At 36.3% G+C, this 21,866-nt stretch overlaps 1 protein-coding gene across 5 annotated transcripts in view; it reads right to left on the minus strand.

Moving 5' to 3' along the window:
* The window catches only part of INPP4B (inositol polyphosphate-4-phosphatase type II B), a 574,953-nt gene that overhangs the window by 154,447 nt on the left and 398,640 nt on the right, over positions 1–21,866 (minus strand). For all 5 annotated transcript variants that reach the window (XM_081077545.1, XM_081077547.1, XM_081077546.1 and 2 more), the window contains 2 exons: positions 12,178–12,289; positions 6,823–6,895 (listed from right to left, as the gene is read on the minus strand). In XM_081077545.1, coding sequence (XP_080933671.1) covers positions 6,823–6,895; positions 12,178–12,289 — 185 coding nt within the window. The remainder of the gene's footprint in view (positions 1–6,822; positions 6,896–12,177; positions 12,290–21,866) is intronic.

Consider the following 21,866-nt stretch of genomic DNA (forward strand, 5'->3'; position numbering starts at 1 on the left):
GTAAAGTTCTAAGGTGGTCCACCTGTCGATACATTCCCTTAGGTCTACCCCATAGGTGAACCTGTGGATAGAAAGGAAATAACAGATTTCCCTCCCAAACTGCAGCACAACTCAAATTTCTCTATTGTATCTCCCAGACACTGTAACAGGGTCTCTTTAACAAGATAGTATGCCCCCTGCTATTTTGTGGGATTCAGCAATTGTGAAAGCCAAGCTGCTCCAATTTTGAATGATCAAAGTAAAGACCCCAAGGAAATGGTCAACGAAGCCAACACACAGACAACACACACAAAAAGATGACTGCTCAAGCAACCCAGGGCAGAAAAGATAAACCAGAGAGATATCACAAGGGTGATTTTCTCTTTTCTGTGTCTCTGTTAGGGATGTCAGTAGATTGGACAAAAAATTTTGGAAATCTGGATTCTGGGTAGAGAGAATCATCAAAAAGCTTTATTCTATCAGGTAGTGTTCAATGTTTTTCTCCAGTGGAAGCTCATTTGTGATTATCTTCATGTACATTCTTGCTTTTGGGAGGTGGTAGGAGTTGCATATTTAAATGGAATCTGACTTTAATGTACTGCAGATTCTTGTAGAAAATCTATTCATTCTGTAGCTTTTAATTATGCAGTTGTTCAATAGTTTAATTATTCAGATGAATGTACATACATTGCCTATTCTCCAAATGCTACATTATACTTACCATAGATAAGTCTGTGTAATCCAATTAGATACTGACAGACCCTTATTTGTACTTGAAAATATCTTAGATTTATATACATTTTAAATGTATGTTGGCTCTTTTTAAGACTGGGTGAAAAATAAAATCACTAAAACACTATACTAAGCGTGGCTAATAGAAAAGAGAGGGTAAAAAGCATGAGGGGAACTCCAAAATTACAGTAAAGAGGTATCTCTTTAAAAGTAATGAAGATGAAATTAATTGTTTAAAAAAAAAAGAAAAACAAACTTCCAAGAAATTTTTAGTTACCATTCTCTAGGTTTGTTATAAAATCTAAATTGTGTTACTGTTTGTCTGGTGTTGCAAAATAGTAAAAAAAGAATAGAAATAGGATATAAGTTGAGTTGGACAAAGTGCTAGTCTAGCCAAACCCACAAACTCTTGACCTGACCCTCCATCTTCAATTCAGGGCCAACAATAAGAAAACCTATACTAGATATCAGAATAAAACATAAAAATGATATTTGTGGGCCTTTAGTCTGTAATTGGTGATAATTGGTGAATTTAATGTGTAGAATTTGGATTTTAGATTTGGGGTGGTCAAAAAAAAAAGATTTGCTTCACTTATTCTTGTTTGATTTGCCCTGTTTATTCCAGTTCAGTCGTTAAAGTAAAGAACAAAACTAGAGAAAGTAAAAGCTGGCTCATATTTCATGCTGAGCGACCTGTAGTTCACTGAATTCAAGTTGTTTCTTGACAATTTGCCTCTGATCAAGGCATTCCCTAGAACTCAAAGGAGCACCCCTCTTTCCTATGTAGATCATCATCTTATAAACTCAGCTCTGCTAGCACCTCCTCCAGGAATCCTTCCTTGACTTCCACCCCATCTCCCCACTGGTGTCTCTCCTTTGTATTTCCCATCCCCATCCCTAGCATGGTTCTTGCCACCTGTGCTACAATTGTCTGTTTACTGTTTAGTGGCCCCCATGAGAATGACAACTTTGTGAAGGCCAGGACTGTTCTGCTTTCCTCATTCTCATTTTATCTCCTGTACCTAGCACAGTGACCATTAAATGCAAACATTCCACAGAAATGAGCTTAAACCTTGCAAGTCAGATATTTCCCACCATTCCTTTCCCTAAGAGAAGAACAGCTAGAGTACCCAAAACTGTGTACACTGAGAAGGGGAAATACAGGAGGCAAGGACGCAATTAAAAAACCGCACTTCAAGGGAGAGCACAGAATGAAGGAAGGAAAAATCATACGTGAGAGAAAGATCTCCTCACGTTCATCCACAAAATATTAACTTTTTGACTATATCATCTTGTCTGAATTTTTCTTCTAGTTTACCTAAAGTGGGCAGTGGAGGAGGATATGTACGTACAACAGAAAGATAGTGGAAGCATTTAAAGGTGTCTAAGAGATGATTCCCTTGATTATTAGTGAATTTCATTCTTCCATTGAAACTGCTTAACATCCTAAATATATGAGCGCACAGTAATGAGACTATATGGAAATCCAAAGAACAAGGTTAATGGACCCCACCACATTTGTTAAAACAGCAAAGGACAAAGATATCCAGTGATAAGTATACAAGAATAGGATCCAGCGTCAATGTTATAAGCCAAAATGACTCCAAACTGTATATATCAGAGAGTTATAAATACAAGGGTTAAAATCTTTATGAACTAGTATGGAGAAAATACAACAGAAATGTCATCGTTAATATAAAATGATATCATCCAAAATTTGACAAGTTAGTAGATTTAGTATCATGTGAATGAAAATTAAAAAAAAGGGGGGGGGAACTGGGATGTGCTTTTTGTCTAGAATTCATCAGGACTCAAATAAGTATAGAATGGAACATTTTTGACAATCTCTTAAAATATTCTGAGTCATGCGTTGCTTTGGATGTTGGTGGTGGTGAGGAGAATGTGACCCCAATATTTAGCTCAGTTATGTGACATTATAAAAGGCACTTAAAATCTATGGTACCCTATATGGAAGAAAACATTTACAAATGATAATTTGGTAATAATTTTTAAGGAAAGTAATCAATTATTTTATTTCAAACTTGAACATTTTTTCTTATGGAGAGAATAACAACGTGGTTTTCTGTTACCTGAACTATAAATTCAAATGATAAGATATACCTGTTAGCAGCTATTTGGCAAAAAATGTATTGAGTTTCTATTGTATTCTGGTCCTGGAGATACAGAAATAAATAAGCAATGTTCCTTCTTCTTAAATAGCTTATAACCTAGCATCTTCTGCAAAGCAACAGTAGTAGATGGCTATTTGGAGAGAAAAAGAATGAAAAATACAGTGGCCTATTTTGAGAAAAGGTGTGATTGATCTGTGAAGCCAGAAATACAGACACTAATAAATTCTCCAAACAGGGCAAACTGTTTGCCTTTAGGACTGACAGTAGGACAGTCCCTGCTCAGACTCCATTTGGCAGAATCATGGAAATCACCGCTGTCAGATACACCCTTCGTGAACATGAAAGGCAGTATATATGTTCATATACAGCATGAAAGTCGTCATTAAAGAATATAGAGGATAATTTCGTGAATCAAGAAGTTGAATTCAATCAAGGAAGATGCTGCCCCAGATCCAATGTTTGCTGACAGGGGTAACTCACTCAAAATGTGAAGATAACGGAAAGCTTAGTGACAGGGCCCATGAGTGCCACAGATTTGGCATAGTATCTAAGGGTCCGGTGAAATACTCTAGCAGTATACTTTTACAAGGAAAATTGGAGAGTAAAGAAATAGAGAGAGAATTGTCTTCCTGACAAAAATTTTAAAAGGTGTATCTGTGGTCAGGCTAATTACACAGAAATAACTCCTAAGACCACTGCAAATGACAAAGAAGTGATATGTGACTCCATGTGAAACAGATTAAAATGAAAACTTTTATGAAATATTTCTAAAGTGAAGGAAAAGATAGCAAAAGCTAAACTAAGCTACATCACCTTCAAACATTTGAGAGCCAAAAAGAAGTCAGGGACTGTTCAGGTTAATTTGCTCATTTTAAAAGAATTTATGTCCACATTAGCTAAACTGTCTGTCAGGGTCACATGGCTGGTTGGCACATCGAAGCTTTGACACCAGATCTGCCAGTTGTTAGTGCTCTTATGTTAATGCCGCAAGAACCCACTCATTATTGTCCTGCTACAGACAAGGTGCCTCGTGAAGTGATTTAGCAGGACATAGGAGAGACCCAAACATCTGCATATCTCTAAGATCAAAATTAACTTCCCTTATGCCCCCACCCCAACAACAAGCAAAAGTGTTCTTACCTCCATTTTATTTAAATCAATAAGCAAAGAGTCAAAGAGGTACATCCACTATTTTAACTTTATTATATGAGTATATAATTATGTAATTAGAAAGTAAACTAAGTAAGAGCTTCGCATTTCTAATACTTACTGTGTCTTCTAGTGTGTCTGTTTCAGAGAATATAAAACCCAACAGCAAAAAGGAATTTGGTTATCTTTCTTCTGGAATTGTAAATTATGCCACCCCCCTCCCATCCCCTACACACACTTCTTGTTCTTTCTCTCCTTCTGCTCTCAATTCCCCAGACTCCCAACATACACATTAAACTTGCAAGGCAAAACAGGGCGTGGAAAAAGTGAGACCTTAGGGGGAAGAGCTTTTTCTTTTTTAGTCTTACAACAGATAAGTGAATTTCCTGAATTAGAAATTAAACATCTAGAGATATAAATAGAATAGGGAAGAGCTGCTATGAGATATGGCATTCTCTTACACTCACTCAATAAGTACTTCATAACTCACTTGAGGCTGGCAAGTTCCATATAATACATTAATTCAAAGACTTGGGAAGAATGTCAATAGCTCCTTTTGCCTACAGATTGAAAAAAAAAAAGCCACCTGGGAATATAATGGATTAATTCCAAAGTTTTAGACAGATAAATAAATAGAACAAAAGAAAAAGGTACACATAAGCCAAAGTCATATGTATTCTCTATCTACACAATACACTTTTATGTTTTGAACAGAAACATTTCGTAAGTAGTACTTTAGCTGCACTTTTTTTTTAAGTCTAGCTTTTATAACACTTGACTGTTACTTAGTCTTGTCTTTCCCGAATAGAAGAAGGTTCAAAGATATATTTGTGGCAAATATCCTAGGTTCTGAGGGCTCCTCTTTGGTGCCCAGACTAAGGAGAGTGGAAAAGTGTCATTGGAGCTAAGTGTAGAATCACAGCCAAAACAACTGTCACCTCCATGAATAAAGTAGTAAGCAATCATCTCTCCCCACACTATGTAAGTCTATTTTAATTGCAGAGTGCAATTCCATATAAGTTGTTTTTGTCATATTACAATTTACACATAAGAATAGTACCCTAGTAAGCTGGAAGAGTTAATACACTTCCAAGACTCATGTGTTACAGGTTTTATGGCACAAGTGTTAGGAACTACAAATTTATTTTTCACTATATTCCCCCTGTCTCTGCTTCTTTAGGTAATATATTATCATACTTACAGAACCATTTCTCTCTTTGTCTTTGAAATTTATATTAAGCCAATCAGAATTTTAAAAATTGTACTTCTTTTTGTGTGCATAAAAAATTATGAGGTTCATATGAGTGAATCATTACAAAATTATCTCATAGTATAAGTGATTTTGGTGATAACCTGATTCATTCAAACTGTATTTAAAATGAATTTAACATCTCCTACACTCAAAATTATTTCTCAAAACTGACATTTAGTAAATTAAATAGATTATTTAGATATATTAAAATAAATGACTAATGGTTTGGTCAACTTTCACGTGGAAAAATAAATGTGAGGAGGACACTTAGAGGATACAGTAGATATTTTAACCACACTGATAACTTATCAAGTCCTTTTATGGTACGTGGCTGGTCCAACTGTCTGGGTCGACCCTTCACTGTTTAATGCACGTTTTTCCAATATTACGTCCTTAATATATTTTTTGAAAAACATATTATTTGGTCATAAGTTGAGAAGAAGCTGTTCTTCATTGGTATAATCCCTCATTCTACACAAATATAGCTAATGTTTTGTTGTGTTAAATTTTATTTTCCGTTCCTGTAGGTATTAACACAAAGAGCTGCCTTCCCTTTTTCCACTCCCTTTTCCTATTGTCAGTGGCTTCCTTCAGGGAAAAATGGTTAATAGTTCAGAGGTTATGTGTTAGTAAGCCTTTAAATTTTGGTATCATTCATTAAGCTGATTATTATGCTATCTATTTCTTTGTTTAAATGCACAACGTGGCAAGGCTAAAAAAAAATTTAAAACTTATTCTGTTGGTACATTAGCTTATTAATTAACGGCTTTTTAGTAATAGCACAGCCTAGTAATTAAAAGCAAAGGCCTTGAGATAAAAAGTGGATTTAAATTCTGAACCTGTTACATGCTAGGTAGATGACCTTGACCAATTGCTTCATCTGTCACCCAGGGATAATAACAGTGCCTTCATAGCACTCATCAGATCTCAGAAAGCAAGGTGAGCTAAGGGATGAAAGGCATTAAGCATATCACCTGTCACTGTAATAGTTATCATTCACAATATTATTATTGGTACCATAATTTACATTATTCAAATGTTAGCTCCATAATTTACATATAGATATTATCACACATTTTTAACTGTACCATATGTCTCAATTTTATTCACAAGGTCATCATCTAACACACTGTTTAATGCCTGTTGAAATGCAAATATATTACCATAAGTAACGTAGTATATACATACATATCCAGAAATGTACAAATATGTGTGCAAATTTTTTCTACTGGACCCATAAATCTACTGTTTTAACAACTTTATTTTGAGTTCTATAATTAGAAAGTCAAACTAAATAAAAGTTTCACATTTCTAATACTTACTCAGTCTTCCAGTGGGTCTTGTTTCAAATCATATAAAATCCAACAGCTAACAGGAATTTGTTTTGCCATACAGCCAAAGTATTTACTTATCTTTCTTATGGAATTGTCAAATCTACCCCCACTTTATTGGCTCCTCATCATCACCAATTATTAAGTGTTCACACATGATTCTGTGAGAATGCTGTTGAGATTCAGTGTTGAGTTTGGAGGAAATCAAAATGTATCTCATGTAAGTTTCTAGAACTGACGTACATACCTGCATTCAAAAAAGGTAAGTTGTCTTTTCCGCTTACACTTTCTTGGGTTGTACATTCACATACCAGTGCACACTAGGAAAGCACAAAAGGAAAAGAAAACATATTTGAAAGAAATCAAAATATGAAAATTCTTTTACTTTGTTTACAAAATAGGAGGCAATGCACATGATTTAAAAAAATTTTGAGTAAGACATTTTTGTACATCTATTTGCAGCTTTATCTTTACTAGGAAGCTTGATTAACTTGTGATTATTTACTTATATTTATATATAATATGATTGTATTATATAATTATAGACTGCATTTCAGTTCTAGTTAAAGACTACGTAAGAAAGAAAATGAAAAGTGGGAAGGGATTGTTCCCACATGCTAGAGAGATATGTTCCTAGTACAGGAAATCACATCTGACAAGCTGAATGAAGAGTTTTATATTTCTGACAGCTGGGATGATTTTCAATCAATAAAAAGCAAATTATTTTCTAGAAATTATTCTGAATCAATACAAAGAAAATTATTTTTATGTAAAGGCAACTGTAAATAAAAAAGTTATACTGTAGCATCTAATTACATAAGAAAAAAGGAGAGTTTGTCTTCAGCAAAACAATGCAAACACTTGCTCATAAAGTATGAGGGCAATGTATAAAGATGCTGACGCTCATGAGCCTTTACAGAACTGACACTTCTCCAGCCAGAAAGACAGAAGAAACACAGAAGAGCACATTGTCAGCTTCTAAGTAAGTGAACCACGAGTGGGAGACCATATCCCGGATAACCTATCACTACGCGTGGGACTCTCCTTCAGCTTCCCATGAAACTGTAACTAACAGAGGAAGCAAAACTCTTCTGGCCCCAGGAGGTTGACAAGAGACCTTTCACACAGCCAGTAATTGTTTCTTCAAATGAGTTCCTTTCTCTCTCTAGCCAAAAAAAAAAAAAAAAAAAAAAAAAAGGAGGAAGGCTGGGGAAGGAGTGAATTTTTTAGAGGAACTATATCAGACATAAACTAATAAACACAAATAAAAACAAAACAAACAAAACCCCAGAAAGTTCTCTTGGTGATGAGTTCTGAGAGAAATAGCCATCCTTGAGGAGCATGCATGGTTCTGCTCACGAGGCACCAGGGCCCAGACCACCCTCCCTAGGAGAGTGCATCAGAACTACACTCTCTGTCTGTCTCCCTCCACCCTTCCTCCTCCAGGCACTGGCCCCCTTTGAGAATCTTACTTTCTGTATTCTTATGGTCCACTACTTATTCCTCTATCATCACATTCATCACATTACTCAGAATCTTTTTTGATGGGAAAAAATGTGCTTTATAACTTTTTCAGGGCTTATATTTGAGGTCCTAGTAGAGTGAAAGAATGAATAACGGCAAACAGCTCTTAAAATTTTATGTTCTCCAAATCTTTGTCCTGACCAACTGGAAGTCAGAGGGGATCCCTTCTTTTAACCCACAGCTATTTTAGAAACGTCCTTCCTAAATCACCAGAGCAGCGTGCAGGGATGCTTGGCCATACTTAAAATTCTTTACTTCTCCTATGTCCTGTATTACCTCTACTCCTGTCAGCCTATATGAGCTGATAAAACAGTCTTTTGTAAACATTACATTTATCACATCCATGTTCTGTTCTAGAATGGATAATAGTTATTTGCTGCCCAATCAAATCCTGTGTTCTCAGACTGGTCTTCAAATTCTTTCCTGATTTGCCCCTGATATCCTTCCACCTAATAATAAGGTATATAGCTATGGCCCATCCTCCTGTCCATCTACAATATCACTTATAGAAATGGTTTAGATTAAACCTTTTCAGTGAAGATGTCCGTTATTCAGGGATCAGGCTATTATCCTAAGAAACTGCTTCCCTACATGGAGGCCACCCTGCCTCTGTGTCATTAAAGACAACTCTGTTTCCTAAAAGAAAGCCTTTATTATTTAACAAATAGGTACAGAAATATAACTTTCATACAGTCGTAATTCCCATCCGCACTGGGAATGTCCACACAGGTACTTAGGACAATTTTAACATTCTTATTTTGCAATGTTTGTATTGTCTTTAAGGGTTTACTATTCAAAATGCTCTCCTGATTTAAATGCATGAAACCAACAGAAAACACCCAATAAATATTTAAATATTTACTAAATTACTCGATATTTTCATATTTGTACTTGGTAATTCTTTTTTTTTCAATTGTTTCCTGAGTATACCTCCTGTCTTTAGCAAAGAACCACATTTCTTATTTTTTTTTTGGCTTATTTAATTTATTTATTTACAATTGACCCTAGAATCATTTTTATACTTGCCAGATGCTACGGAGAATGCAAAGATGAAAAGAAATGTGGACTCTGTACTTAAGGAGGCTTAAGCTACATATATTGTTCATGGCTATCACTATGAAGGATAGCTGCCGCATTACACACATGGTGGGTGCTCTCAGTGGAATGACTTCCCATTTGTGATTCTGAGCAGGAATAACAAACATCACACACTTTGTATGCCACATGGAGCACCCTATTCCTATCGATTTTAATGAATACTTTAAAAAAATGTCATGTGATGGAAATTGTGGCCAAGGAGAGAAAACATAAGATACGTAAAATTCTTGAAGCTAGCTTAATGATTTTGAATATCAACTAATATATCGATTTTCCATGCATTGGGCTAGAAAATTGGACAAATTGTAAGAACAATGATCATAAAGCTCAGTATGAATTCATCCAAGACAAATACTTCTTGGCATAGCTCTTTCACATCTGTTAGTGTATTCCTTAAATCATGGTTTTCTAAGTTGGGTCTGGAGTCTCCTGGAAGTCCCTGATAACTTTTGTCTTTGCATTGTCTGTAGTATCTAGCAGGGGGTGAAGATGAAATTATTTTCATAGTAATACGGAACCATCTGTGTGCCTCTCTCTCTCTTACAAGCCTATAGTGGAATTTTCTATAATCATGTAACATAATCATGTAATATAATCATGTAACAGCTAATGGTACGTGTGCCTGTGTACTCTTCTGTTTTAGATGCTTCTTGTTTGAATCTAATATGATCAAATAAGATATAAGCTACATAAGCAAAGACATAAGCTACATAAGCAAAGTCTCTAATACAGTACATATCGATGGATGAAATCCACATAAATACTCGTATGTCGTTAACCCACATGACTATGGTGGGAAGAGTAGTTCCATTTCTTTCTCCCGCATTCATGCAAACCAGTGAGAGGGATGTGATTTTAGGGATAACCTCTATTTCAGTGACTTTGTCGTCTCATATGTTCCGGTTATTCACTAACTTCAGGACTTAAATCGCCATTAGTAATAAACTGTGTTAATGTACTTCATAGGGATTTTGATTTAGCAGATATGGAAAAGGTTCCTTGTATTTGGGTTTCCAGCAAACACTCTGGGTGATTCTGACCACACTTTGAAAAACACTGAGATAAAGTTATTTCCAAGTAACTCTTCTAAATATCATGCATAGTGGACCTACCACGTGCTCTTCTTTCAATCATGCATATTCCTAGGGAGTGCCATCAGAGTTTATAGCAACTTTATAAAAAACTTTGCAAAAGGTCAAGGTTCACTAAGAATTCAACAGGATGAAGGTAATGCCAACATACTTGTGACTCGTACACAGTTTGCGCTGACACTGCCACCTCCTATTTCTAGGACAACTCAGTTAAGTCTTTTTTTAAGACATTACTAAGTCAGAAACATAAAGTATGTCTTGGGTGGGGCATATTCCTGAGCATCGAGTTCTCCATTTATGAAAAGAGTGTGACTCAATTTGCACTACCTCATAATAGCAACACAGTAAAAGAGTCCAGGGGTGGACAAACTCTGAGGAGAATAGGGAGGTGGCCAGTAACATTAGGTTGGTGCAAAAGTAATTGCGGTTTTTGCAATTATTTTTAACCTTTTAAACCACAATTACTTTTGCACCAACTAATAGCTTCAGAGGCAGGGAAAGTAGCCCTACTTAGAATTGGGAAGTGTTTCTGCTCCTGGTCTCCTGGTACACTGCCACAGATTCAGGGACGATCATCTGCCTATTCCCACTCTCAGTCCCCACTTAGCCTCTCATTCTTCCCTCCGCCATCTTGACACAAGCATCCACATGGTGGTGACTAAGATGGGTGTAATATCAAACTCCAAAGGACACAAGGACTGAATGAAGCCCCAAGACATGGGTCTTGATTATGCAAATCCTCAGAGGATTTGCTGCCCAACTTTACCACGGCCCCAATATTTGCAAACAACCGACTCAAACTCTGGGCCTCCTTCGAATATTTTCATGATATGAGATATGTTCTGAGGGAAAGGAGGGGATCGGAGAAGAACAAGCCTTGAGGATGAAGGTAAGATCTTAGCCTACTCTGGGGAAAGGACAATGTATTTTTGAAAAGCAATGTTAGATATATTTTGTAAAGTTAATGATTTGTTAAGTATTACGTAAACATCTTCCATGCAGACATTTCCTTACTACCAAAAATTCAAATGTTCCCAGATAAGAGACACCAAGCCAGAAAATAAGTCACAGTAGGCCTTATCATTAAAAAAATGTTCATTTCTGAAAAGGCAGGGATTATAGTGTACATACAAACTCATTTTCCTGAAAACAAAACAAAACAAAACAAAAAAAAACCTGTTAGCCGTTTTAAGTCTGTCCTTTGTGCCACAATAAAATAGGCAATTGGTTATCTAAGACAGGAATTTTGGCTAATACTTATATCAAGTTTCTCTTTCCTGGAGAAAAGAAAGTGGAAAGAAAGTATAACTCCTGGACACGTGTTGATATGCATGGAGGCCTTTATCCTGGGCACGAGGAAGCTGCTTTGCCTCCAACTGACTTTGCCCTTGTTCTAGAGCTCTCTGCTGTATACTATTTCCTGCTTCTCTCTCTGCAGTTTCATAAGGCAAAACGTTATTAAATCTACCCTCCTTCACATAAAAATGAAATCTAAATTCAAACTGCATCGTTTTCCAAAGACAGCTCTGAGAGTAGGAGAGTGATTACTTTGGGCACAGAATCTTCTGTGCATCTCACATAGGGTTAATTATGGCAGAATGCAACAGTGATCGACACTTTTGTTCCAGAGGAGAAGAGGCAAAGTCAACACAGGAGCCAACAGTGGAGAGGAATGTGTTTCTGAATGGCACGTGGCTTTGCGGAGTTCCATGCAAATAGGTCCTCTGGTTCAGAGGATGAAACACTGACACTCAAAATCCAGAGCTGATTTCTCATTTGGCTCATGAATAATGAGATTTCATACCCCACAGAGGTGTTGGTGATACAGGCATCTGTCAAAACGGATCATTTCTAATTTAATTTGTGTGATGAGCTGGCTGAGACCCTACCTTTTGTGCCTGTACATCTGTCGTGATGCGGTCAGCTTCTCCATCCTCAATCTCTCCCATCTTCACGACACTGACCTCTATGGTGCCAACAACTTTGCCACCATCTGAAGTTCTGCAACCAAAAAATAAATGAAACGCAAAGGTAAGAATCCTCCCTCTCCTTAAATTACAGTGTTCCCCCCATCACCTGCGCTTTCACATTCTGTGGTTTCAGTTACCCGCGAGCAACTGCTGTCCAAAAATATTAAATGGGAAATCCCAGAAATAAACAACTCTTAAGTTTTAAAAATGTGCGCCGTTCTGAGTGGCATAATGAAATCTCACCCAGTCCTGCTCCATCCTGCCTGGAACTTGAATCATCCCTTTGTCCAGCAAATCTACGCTGTATGTACAATTCAGTAAGATATTTTGAAAGAGAAAGAGGGAGACAGGCCACACTCACATGACTTTTACTACAGTATATTGTTATAACGGTCTTATTTTATTATTAGTTAGTGTTGTTAATCTCTTACTATGCCTAATTTATTAACTAGTTTTATGATAGGTATATATGTATAGGAAAAAAACATAGTATAATATGTATGTAGGTTTCAGTACTATCTGAAGTCTCAGGCATCCATTCGGGTTCTTGAAAAGTATCCCTCACATATACAGGTGGACTACATATACAGTATGTCCAAACATGTTTGTTTCTGAAAACCACTCACACTGCTGTTTATTTCATTGGTTTTAATTAAACAAATCTGCTTAAAACACATTAAAACATATTCATGTTGGTGTCGTTTTTAATTTCAAAAGAAAATTAGCCATGGATTTGCAATGTAAGTGCACAGACTGTCAAAAACAACTTCATGAAGGTGAAAGCTCCTTGTGGCTATTCTGAGTGGTCTCAGATATCGCGGATCAGTGCCCCGTTAGCAACCTCCATATCTCTACAAAAGCATGTACCACGGCCCCTCTAAGCCAATTGCATGGGATATGGTGCACATCTATTACAGAAACTACAGAGTAAAACAGAAAAAGAGTGTAAACATCCCTATATTCCTTTATAACCGGGTCATTGGCTACAAAATCTGATTTTATACCTTTTCCCTAACATCATTTTTCTTTCTAAGAGACTAGGTCAAGAAGATTCTCTCCCAGCAAACATGAGAAAGTTAAGGTACATGAAGAGAAGAAATTAATCATAGGGCTCATTTAGTACAACCCATAACTTTTTCAGATAAAGAAAACGGGACCCCAAAGGATGAAAAATTTGCCCCTAGGAAATGAAGTGGCAAAACCAGAAACCCCAATTTCTATTTTCTTCAAGTCTATTGGTTATTGAATAACTCTCCTTTATTTAATGATGATGATAATTTTATTATTAATATTTTTATCATCATTATTGCCATTAGCATATAAATTTTACGGTTGACAATAATAATGAAAGCTAAGAATACAATTAACAACCACCACCCTTTGAGATTCTCTAAGTTCTTCCTCTTGACAACAAAATACACAGAATAAATGATGCCAACAAAAACTGTCACACATAATATTTTTCCCTGAGCCTTCTTTTGAAAATAGGTAGCAAAGTCACCCCATAGTTATGATGTGTTGCTGTAACTTCTGTCTAAATGTAATTGACTAAAAATAGTCACATGACACTTAGTTTTCTTTATTTAGCCATGTTCTTTTCTGAAATTTGTTTTTAATTTTAACTGAATACCAAAACTGTCTTTCTTTCAACGAATTCCTTCTAAATGTCACTGCTTTTTATTAGAGTGTCAGAAAAAAGAATGGGAAAATTAATATGAGTTGTTTATCAAAATGCTAGTTAAAATAATGAATAAGTTAAGTAACAATTATATTACTAGATCATAAATTATGCTTTTAAGAAAACTGAAACAGAAAATTGATATACATAGCTAATGTAATAAGATTATATACATAAAAAGTGATTTACTTATTAAATAGCATATTAAGATTTCTTACTAAAATATAAAACAAAATGCTTCTTGGCAATTTTTAAATCAGTATAAATCATACCAGTGACTCAATTATCTAAAATTAATATAGAAAACTTAATCATTCATCACAAAGAAGATATGTATATGGATGACAGTATGATCTGTGATTTTGTGGAAAACTGTATTAGCTCCAATTCTGGGATGATTTTAGATAATTCATTGTGCCATTTACCAGTTGAAAATGACATAATAACTTGTCATAAGTTATGATGTGACATATCTCTGTACAATTCTTCAGTACCTGATAGTTAAATAAAGACTTTACCAATAAGAACCCTCCTTGGCACTACTCATAATTTTTTCTAAGAGATTTGTAGACTTCTTTTCCCCCAAAACTGATCATTGATAACAATTGAAGATACCTGTTTCTTCTCATAAGAATTGTGTAAAAAATTGTGCTTAAGCAAACTGAGCTAGCTTAATGCAAAGCCTACATATAACAGTCTGAATATTTTCCTAGAACTACACCAAATGAAGCATGTGATCTGAAACAGAAGATAGGCGTTCTACAGCCTCTCCCAGGACTGAGTGATAAACTAATATATGCCATAACGGTTAGAAGTATGAACGCAGGAGTTTGAGCTATCTGCTAGGTGCCTGACCTTGGGCAAGGAACTTAGTCACATGAAACTTCCTTCGTAAAATGGAGGAGATGACAATAACTTTGTTGTAAGGATTACATTAAGTGCCATGATGTATGCAAAGTGCTTGGCACAATGCCTTATGCAAGATAAGTGCTTCTTCCTGCACCCCCCCCCCGCTTCTTCATCCTAGTAGCAGTAGCAATAGCAGCAGCAGCAACAGAATTACTCTTGTCCTTAATGCATTATATTATATTTAATTTGAGTCTCTCCAGAAATATTTCACTAAAATAGGCATCAAAGATTATAGAACAGGATTATAGGACCTCATGGCATACGTATATCAACAATGATTAAGTGCTCATTAGAGATACAAATCCTTAGTAATAACAGATGATGTTATAAAGCTTTACATTCCAAATAATGCAAAAACCACAAGTGTAGAAATAATTACAATGACAGCGATTATTTCAAAAGTGCCAAAGTAGATGACTGACCAATACACTGTAAGCTTCTGAAGCATAGTTCTATTTATCCCCCTTTTAAAAAGTATCTGGCTACTTTTTCAATAATTTTTATGCCATTTGGATTTCTACTTCTTTTATCTCCTATAAGCTCCCAGTTAGTCCCAGAGCAGAATCAAAACAAAGAATTTGGTTAATCTAGTGACACTAGAGGGATTCTAGAATCAATTTTTCCCCCATAAACTATTTTGGAAAGGACACTCTGAGTCCCCTAAAGCATGCCTCTTCATCTTAGATTTGTGGGAGACAGACTGGGGAATCCAGGTTACAAACTAAAGAATTGAATGAAAGACACCCAGAAGCATGCTTCACCCGGTCAATGAACTGGTACTTAAACTGTAGAGCAGTTTCTCATTTATTTTGTATCAATTTACCACACACAGAGAATGGATAATTGACACTTCTCTCCAATCAGGACAGTCATGATTGAAATATTTATTCCATGGCCCCAAAGGCTGTTTCAAAGATCACTTCATAGCAATTTAGAAAAAAAAAAAAAATCATTCTTAAATTCTTAACAGTGCTTTCAACCCAACAGGTTAGGGAGGCAGGTAATAATGGCATAGTCATTATTCATCACCCAAATTCTACTGAATTTTATGTAATGAAAATTCATTACATCTGTATAAGATATTTTGAAGAGAGTTCTGGACTCAGAATCAAGAAATCCAAACATTACTTCCAGCTCAGCTGCTCGTTAGCTATGTGACCAAGGACTTCAGTTCTCTGCATTTCAGTCTCCTTAACTGCAAAACAAAGGGTCAGTCTTTCACAGCTTCTACAGTATCAGTATCCTCTAATCACCCCTATGATTCCATCAGATGATGGTATCATAGGCTGGAATTCCATCATAGGTACCATAGGCCATCAGAGGCGGCTACATCCTTGGGGAAAATCTCAGACACATTCTAGCCCCTTGTCCTCACTCCCCACCTTTTTGTGTAACCTTCCCCCAAACTAAACCAAACAAACAAAATGCATGCTCGACGTGGGAAGAAACTTAAAACTTATAGTCCAATAAAAGAGCTAGTTTTTCTTAGTATATCCAATGTATACACATATATTTTGCCATACTGGCATTATGGCAACGTACCTTGGTATTTTTATAAGGATACAAATTTGACTGAACCAAGAAACACTTTTCTAAAAATTTATATGGCAATAAGAACAGGTTGTAGTAATAAAAAACTATCTCTATATAAAGAATAAAACAACAAAGCCATTTCAACAGTCTATTGCCAGGTCATTACCACCAGTTAATGCAGACAGCCGTAAGAGAAGTAAAAGATGGATAGTTCATAGCCGCTTTAGTATTTCAATGCCAACATCAAGTTCCTATTTCCTTCAGCAGATACACTTAAATATTTAACCATGCCAACAAGACAGAAGACAAAGAAGAATACAATTTCAGCAACACAAATCTACACTCTCTTCTCATTTAGGTTTTCAGCAAGTATCACACATTAGTGATTAAGATTGTTTAAAATCTGCCTTTAAAATAAGTCCCCTGCTGCTTCCCAATGAAATATTCAATCTTACATGTTGAAATATACAAACACTTCTAGAAGACTGAAGGAAAGGGGGCATAAGGCAGTCTTCTCACAAAGGACAATTTAATGACACTCTTCCTCTAAACTTCATCACCACCTACTGTACCATTCTTAGTCAAAGAAAAGGAAAAAAACAATAAAATCACCTCTAGAAATGTTAAACATGTAAATAACTCCTCTACTTTGGAAATGCCACAGACATACAAACCAACAAATGACTGTACACATCCAGGGAAATCCATCATTAGCACTGTCGGTCTCTGTGAATATAAAGCATGTCTGTTGCCATCAGGAATCTTCAGCTGTGAGATATGCCTCGCATTTAAACTGTCTAGACAGGTTTACAGGGAAACAAAAACCTCACCTGGACAGGAAAACCAAGGCCATAAGTAAACACACTGAGTCAGTGAGTGAGTGCGCCCTGATGGTCTTTCTGGTGATGCTAGGGTTACACAGGGCTCACAAGAGTGAGAGTTCTATTTAAGTATGTATGACTAAACATAAATGTAAGAAGCCATGTAATACTTTCAAGCTAGAACTTGAATGAAACTTTTCAGTAGTTTTTAATGTTAGAACTTAACACAGTCTAAGGTTCAGGCCTTGATTTTCTCCTCTTTTCTGATTATATGCTGGCCTTCAGAAATTCCATCCATTATTATGGGATTCAACTACCTCTTCTATGAGAATCTGTCACAATTCTGTATGCCCTGCTCTGTCCTGATTTCCTGATGTAGAAATCCCATTTCCTTTTGTCCTGAAATCAGCAATTCACATTCTATCAATTTGAATCCTAAGTTTTCCTTTCCTCAAACCCAGCTCACTCACATCAACAGCATGCCATTCTCCAAAGGTCAAAACCACAGAATAGCATATTTCAGCTTTACTTTTGCCTTGCCCCTATCTTCCAGTAAGTCACCACATCCTACTCATTCTTCCTTTATCATTTTTTTAACATGTGCTCTTCTCCATGACAATATCCCAATTAGTTTCATCACCTATTATGTGGCACTTGAAAAATCGACTTCCCATCTTCCAGTATCTTTCTCTTCCATTCCATCCACATCAGGTTTTCTTCTTAAAGCCCTGTTGTCATTATTTTATTTGCTTTCCTATGTTTCAAGTCCTTAGATGTTGCCGAATGCCTACCCAGAGAGTCTGAAATAGAGCCTGTCTTTTGAGGCTTTCTATCAGGACTTGTCATGAGTTATGGACAGCTCAATATCTTTGCTTCAAACTGATCCATATCATCACACACCATTAAATAATGGAGTATGCTTTAGTGGAAAATGCAGTGGACTTTAATAAAGTTCTTGGTTTATGGTGTTAGCTCTTTATAGTAAACAGCTATGTGACCATGAACAGACAACTCAGCCTCTATAAAAGTTTCCCAGCTATAAAATGTGAAGATTGTAAACTATTGTACTTATCTCACAAGATTTATGTGACCAAAAAGAAAATACCTTAAGTTTAAATATAAAACTGCTTTAGTGTACGGTAATGAGTACTACAGTTCGATAGTCTGGGCCACAAAGTTTCAAGAGCATGTCATAGATATATGTTGACTATCCATTTTTCACTAATTGGCTTGTGGATAGATTCCTCTTAAGTGCTAAATACAGTACTATCTAAATAGGAGTAATTCCCCCAATAAAATTAGCTAAAGCAAATCTTTCCATTCATGTGACTCTATTAAAAATACATACATAGTAAGTTATATTTGGAAACTTCTTGTTTCAGAGTTAAATGTAAAATTACCATCTCCATGAATGTAAGAAATATCCACTTGGTAAGGTGAGAAAACGAGATTGGCATCTTGTAAATGTTTTTGTCAGGATTCAGAGGTGACCAAAATCATATTAAGATGAACGGGACACCATGTCGAGCCCATCGGCAGGTAAGATGTTGCAGCTAACGGGTAACAAACACACTTCATCCTGCCCTGCCCGTTGAAGGCAGCTATGAAATCTTGACAGAACTCTCACAGCTGCTGTTTGAGGACGCAAAGTAATTAGCATTGGGCACATTGAGGAAGAAAATCAGAATTTTAGTTAAATAGCCCTGAAAGAGCAGTGAGTTTACCATTTCCCCTCCTGATCTGCTGAGCACAGCCCCAAGCCCAGAGGTGAAACCTGGGATAGACAGACAGCTCCAGGAGAGGTCCTTTAGTTCTGGCTCAAAGACAAAGAAAGAGGTCTTCTAACATTCAGAAGAATGGAGAAATCCATTTTCTTTTCTCCAGTGTCACATGCCCTAGGCCCCAAGTAATTTCGGGGGGGAATAGAGGGCGGAGTGGGGCCAGGTAGAAAAAAGGGCCTGCACGAACCTAAAACTTTGAAGGAGGAGTTTCCTCTCTGAGCTGTGATCCCAAGGATGTGGACTGAATGTCCTTATTTTTTCTCTCTCTCTGTTCTCCTTCCTCTTGACCCCAGAAGAGGGTGCAGCTTCACAACAGAGGGAGAAATAAAACACCAGCTTTCCAGATGGAAGATCAAAAAGGGAAGCCACAGGAAATTGAATGTGCTGAGAGCGTGTGGAGAGGAAGGAACTCAGGAAATGGACTTCTTAATGGTGTTCATGAACTCCTAGGCTCACCCCAAGCTGTGAATGTGTGGATCTAAACAGCATATCAGAGACTTTGGGAAATAATCTACAGACTAGACTACCCCCCAGGTCCCAGATTGCACCTGGGTGACAAACATGAGGGACAGGTCTGAACAACACTACAAAAGTTTCGAAAACAGAAGTGATATTGAAACTATAAGGTTTCATAGGACACAAGATCAACATACAAATATCTAGTATTGAATAACTGGAAACTGAAATTATATATAATTTATTAGGTCCCAAACAAATACACTTATTAGGTGTAAATCTAAGAAAAATGTACAAGATCTATATGTTGAAAACTACAAATGCTGATGGAAGAAATCAATAAAGGTCTAAACAAATGGAGACCTTTCTATATTAGAAGACTCAACTTTGTAAAGGTATCAATTCTTCCCAAATTGATCTATAGACTTAACGCAATATTAATCAGAATACCAGCAAGATTTTTTGTAGATATTGACAAGCTGATTCAAAAGTTGGAAGGAATGGCAAAGGAAATAGAATAGCCAAAACCATTTTGAGAAGAACAAAAATAGAGGAATTGTATCTACTGATTTTAAAGCTTACTATAAATCTACAGTAATCAAAAGTATGTGGTCTTGGAGAAATGAAAGATATATTGATTGAGACAGAAGAGAGAGGCAATATGACCAATGGTCTTTTCACAAAGTTACAGTCAGTTCAATGGAAAAAGAATAGTTCTTTCAATAAATTGTATTGAAACAATTAAACATCCATTTGGGAAAAGACTGAACTTTGCTTAAACTTCACAACTGAAACAAAAAATTAAATGGTTCATAGACCTGAATGTAAAACATCAAAGTATAAAACTTTAAAGAGAAGATAGAGGTGGAAAGTCTGCATGAACTGCGCCTAGTCAAAGTGTTCTTAAATATGACACCAAAAGCATGAACTGAACAAATAATGGTAAATTGAACTTCATCAAAATTGACATTTTTTCTGTCAAAGATACCTCCACATGAATGAAAACCAGCTACTGACTAGAAGACAATGTTTGCAAATCATGTATCTGACAAAGAACTTGCACCCAACATATAAAAAGTCTTCAAAACTCAAAAGCAAGAAGATGAACACTGTGATTAATAAATGGGCAAACCAAGTTGAACAGACATGTCTCAGAAGAGGATATACAGATAGCAAATAGCCCATGGAAAGCTGTTCAACATCACTGGTCATTAGGGAAATGAAAATTGAAAGCACTGTGAGATGCCACTATATACCTTAGAATGGCTGACAATGATATAGAGTCACTGAAACTCGGTCGCTGCTGGTGGGGAAAACAGCACCGTGGTTTCTTTTAGAACACACATCTCATAGGACCCAGAGATTCCCATCCTAGGTATTTACCGTAGAGAAATGAAAACGTGCGGTCTCAGAAAAATGTACACATGAGTATTTTAGCAGCTCCATTCATAATCACTGCAAACTGGAAACAATCGAAACATCATATAACGTGAATGGTTAAAAAACAGTGGTCCATCCAGGCCTTGGAATACTACTCAGCAGTGTAAGAAAACTGTTGATACACACCACAACATGGATGAATTTCAAGGGCATTAGACTGCATGAACGAAACCGGTCTCAAAAGAATATATACTGTATGATTCAATTCATCTGACTTTCTCAAAAGAGAAAAAGCTATGGTGATGGAGAACAGATGTTGGTTGCCAGGGGTTGGCATGGGTGGAGGAGGCAAGAATCAAAGGGGTAGCAGAGGAGCATTTCTTTGTAGTGATGAAACAGTTCTGTATCCTAATTATGGTGGGGGGTTTAACAATCTATACATGTATTAAAATTCATAAGCATGTGCTACAATAAAAAATTCAATTTTACTTATCTTAATTTACAAAATAGAGCAAATGTAAAAGGACACAGGCATTTTCGCTGATAATGAATTAACAGCAAACGAAAACAGTCATTTAGTCTGGGAATACAGAAATCAAATTATTAAAAGGGTATCTTCTTCCATGTGAACCAAATCTTCTAATTTCTGGCAACATTTATTTGCGATAGCAAAGTCAGTGTCAATTTATTCCATGCCCTATGCTTTCAAAATATCTGTCAACATAGAAATGCCATTTATGAGAGAAAAATGTTCCACCTGAACAATGGGGAGTATTGCATCAGAGATTAGAGAACCTGTTCATGCAGCAGGTGTGATGGATTTCATAAACCAATGACACCCGTTCATGAGATAGACCCATTGGCCACCTACTTACTGCCTATATCACTGACGTGTAGACATACAAGGAGAAATTACTGTTAAGGCTTTTTGTTGGGTTAATTTATTTTATTATATTTATTTGCTTGAATTTTTATTTTGAGTAAGAGAATTAAAAAGATTAAGAGGAAAAGAGCACTATACACACAAAGCAGAAACCCTTTGGAGAGAAA

Source organism: Rhinolophus hipposideros (assembly GCF_964194185.1).
Source record: "Rhinolophus hipposideros genome assembly, chromosome: 16".
In the NCBI taxonomy this organism is placed as follows: Eukaryota; Metazoa; Chordata; class Mammalia; order Chiroptera; family Rhinolophidae; genus Rhinolophus; species Rhinolophus hipposideros.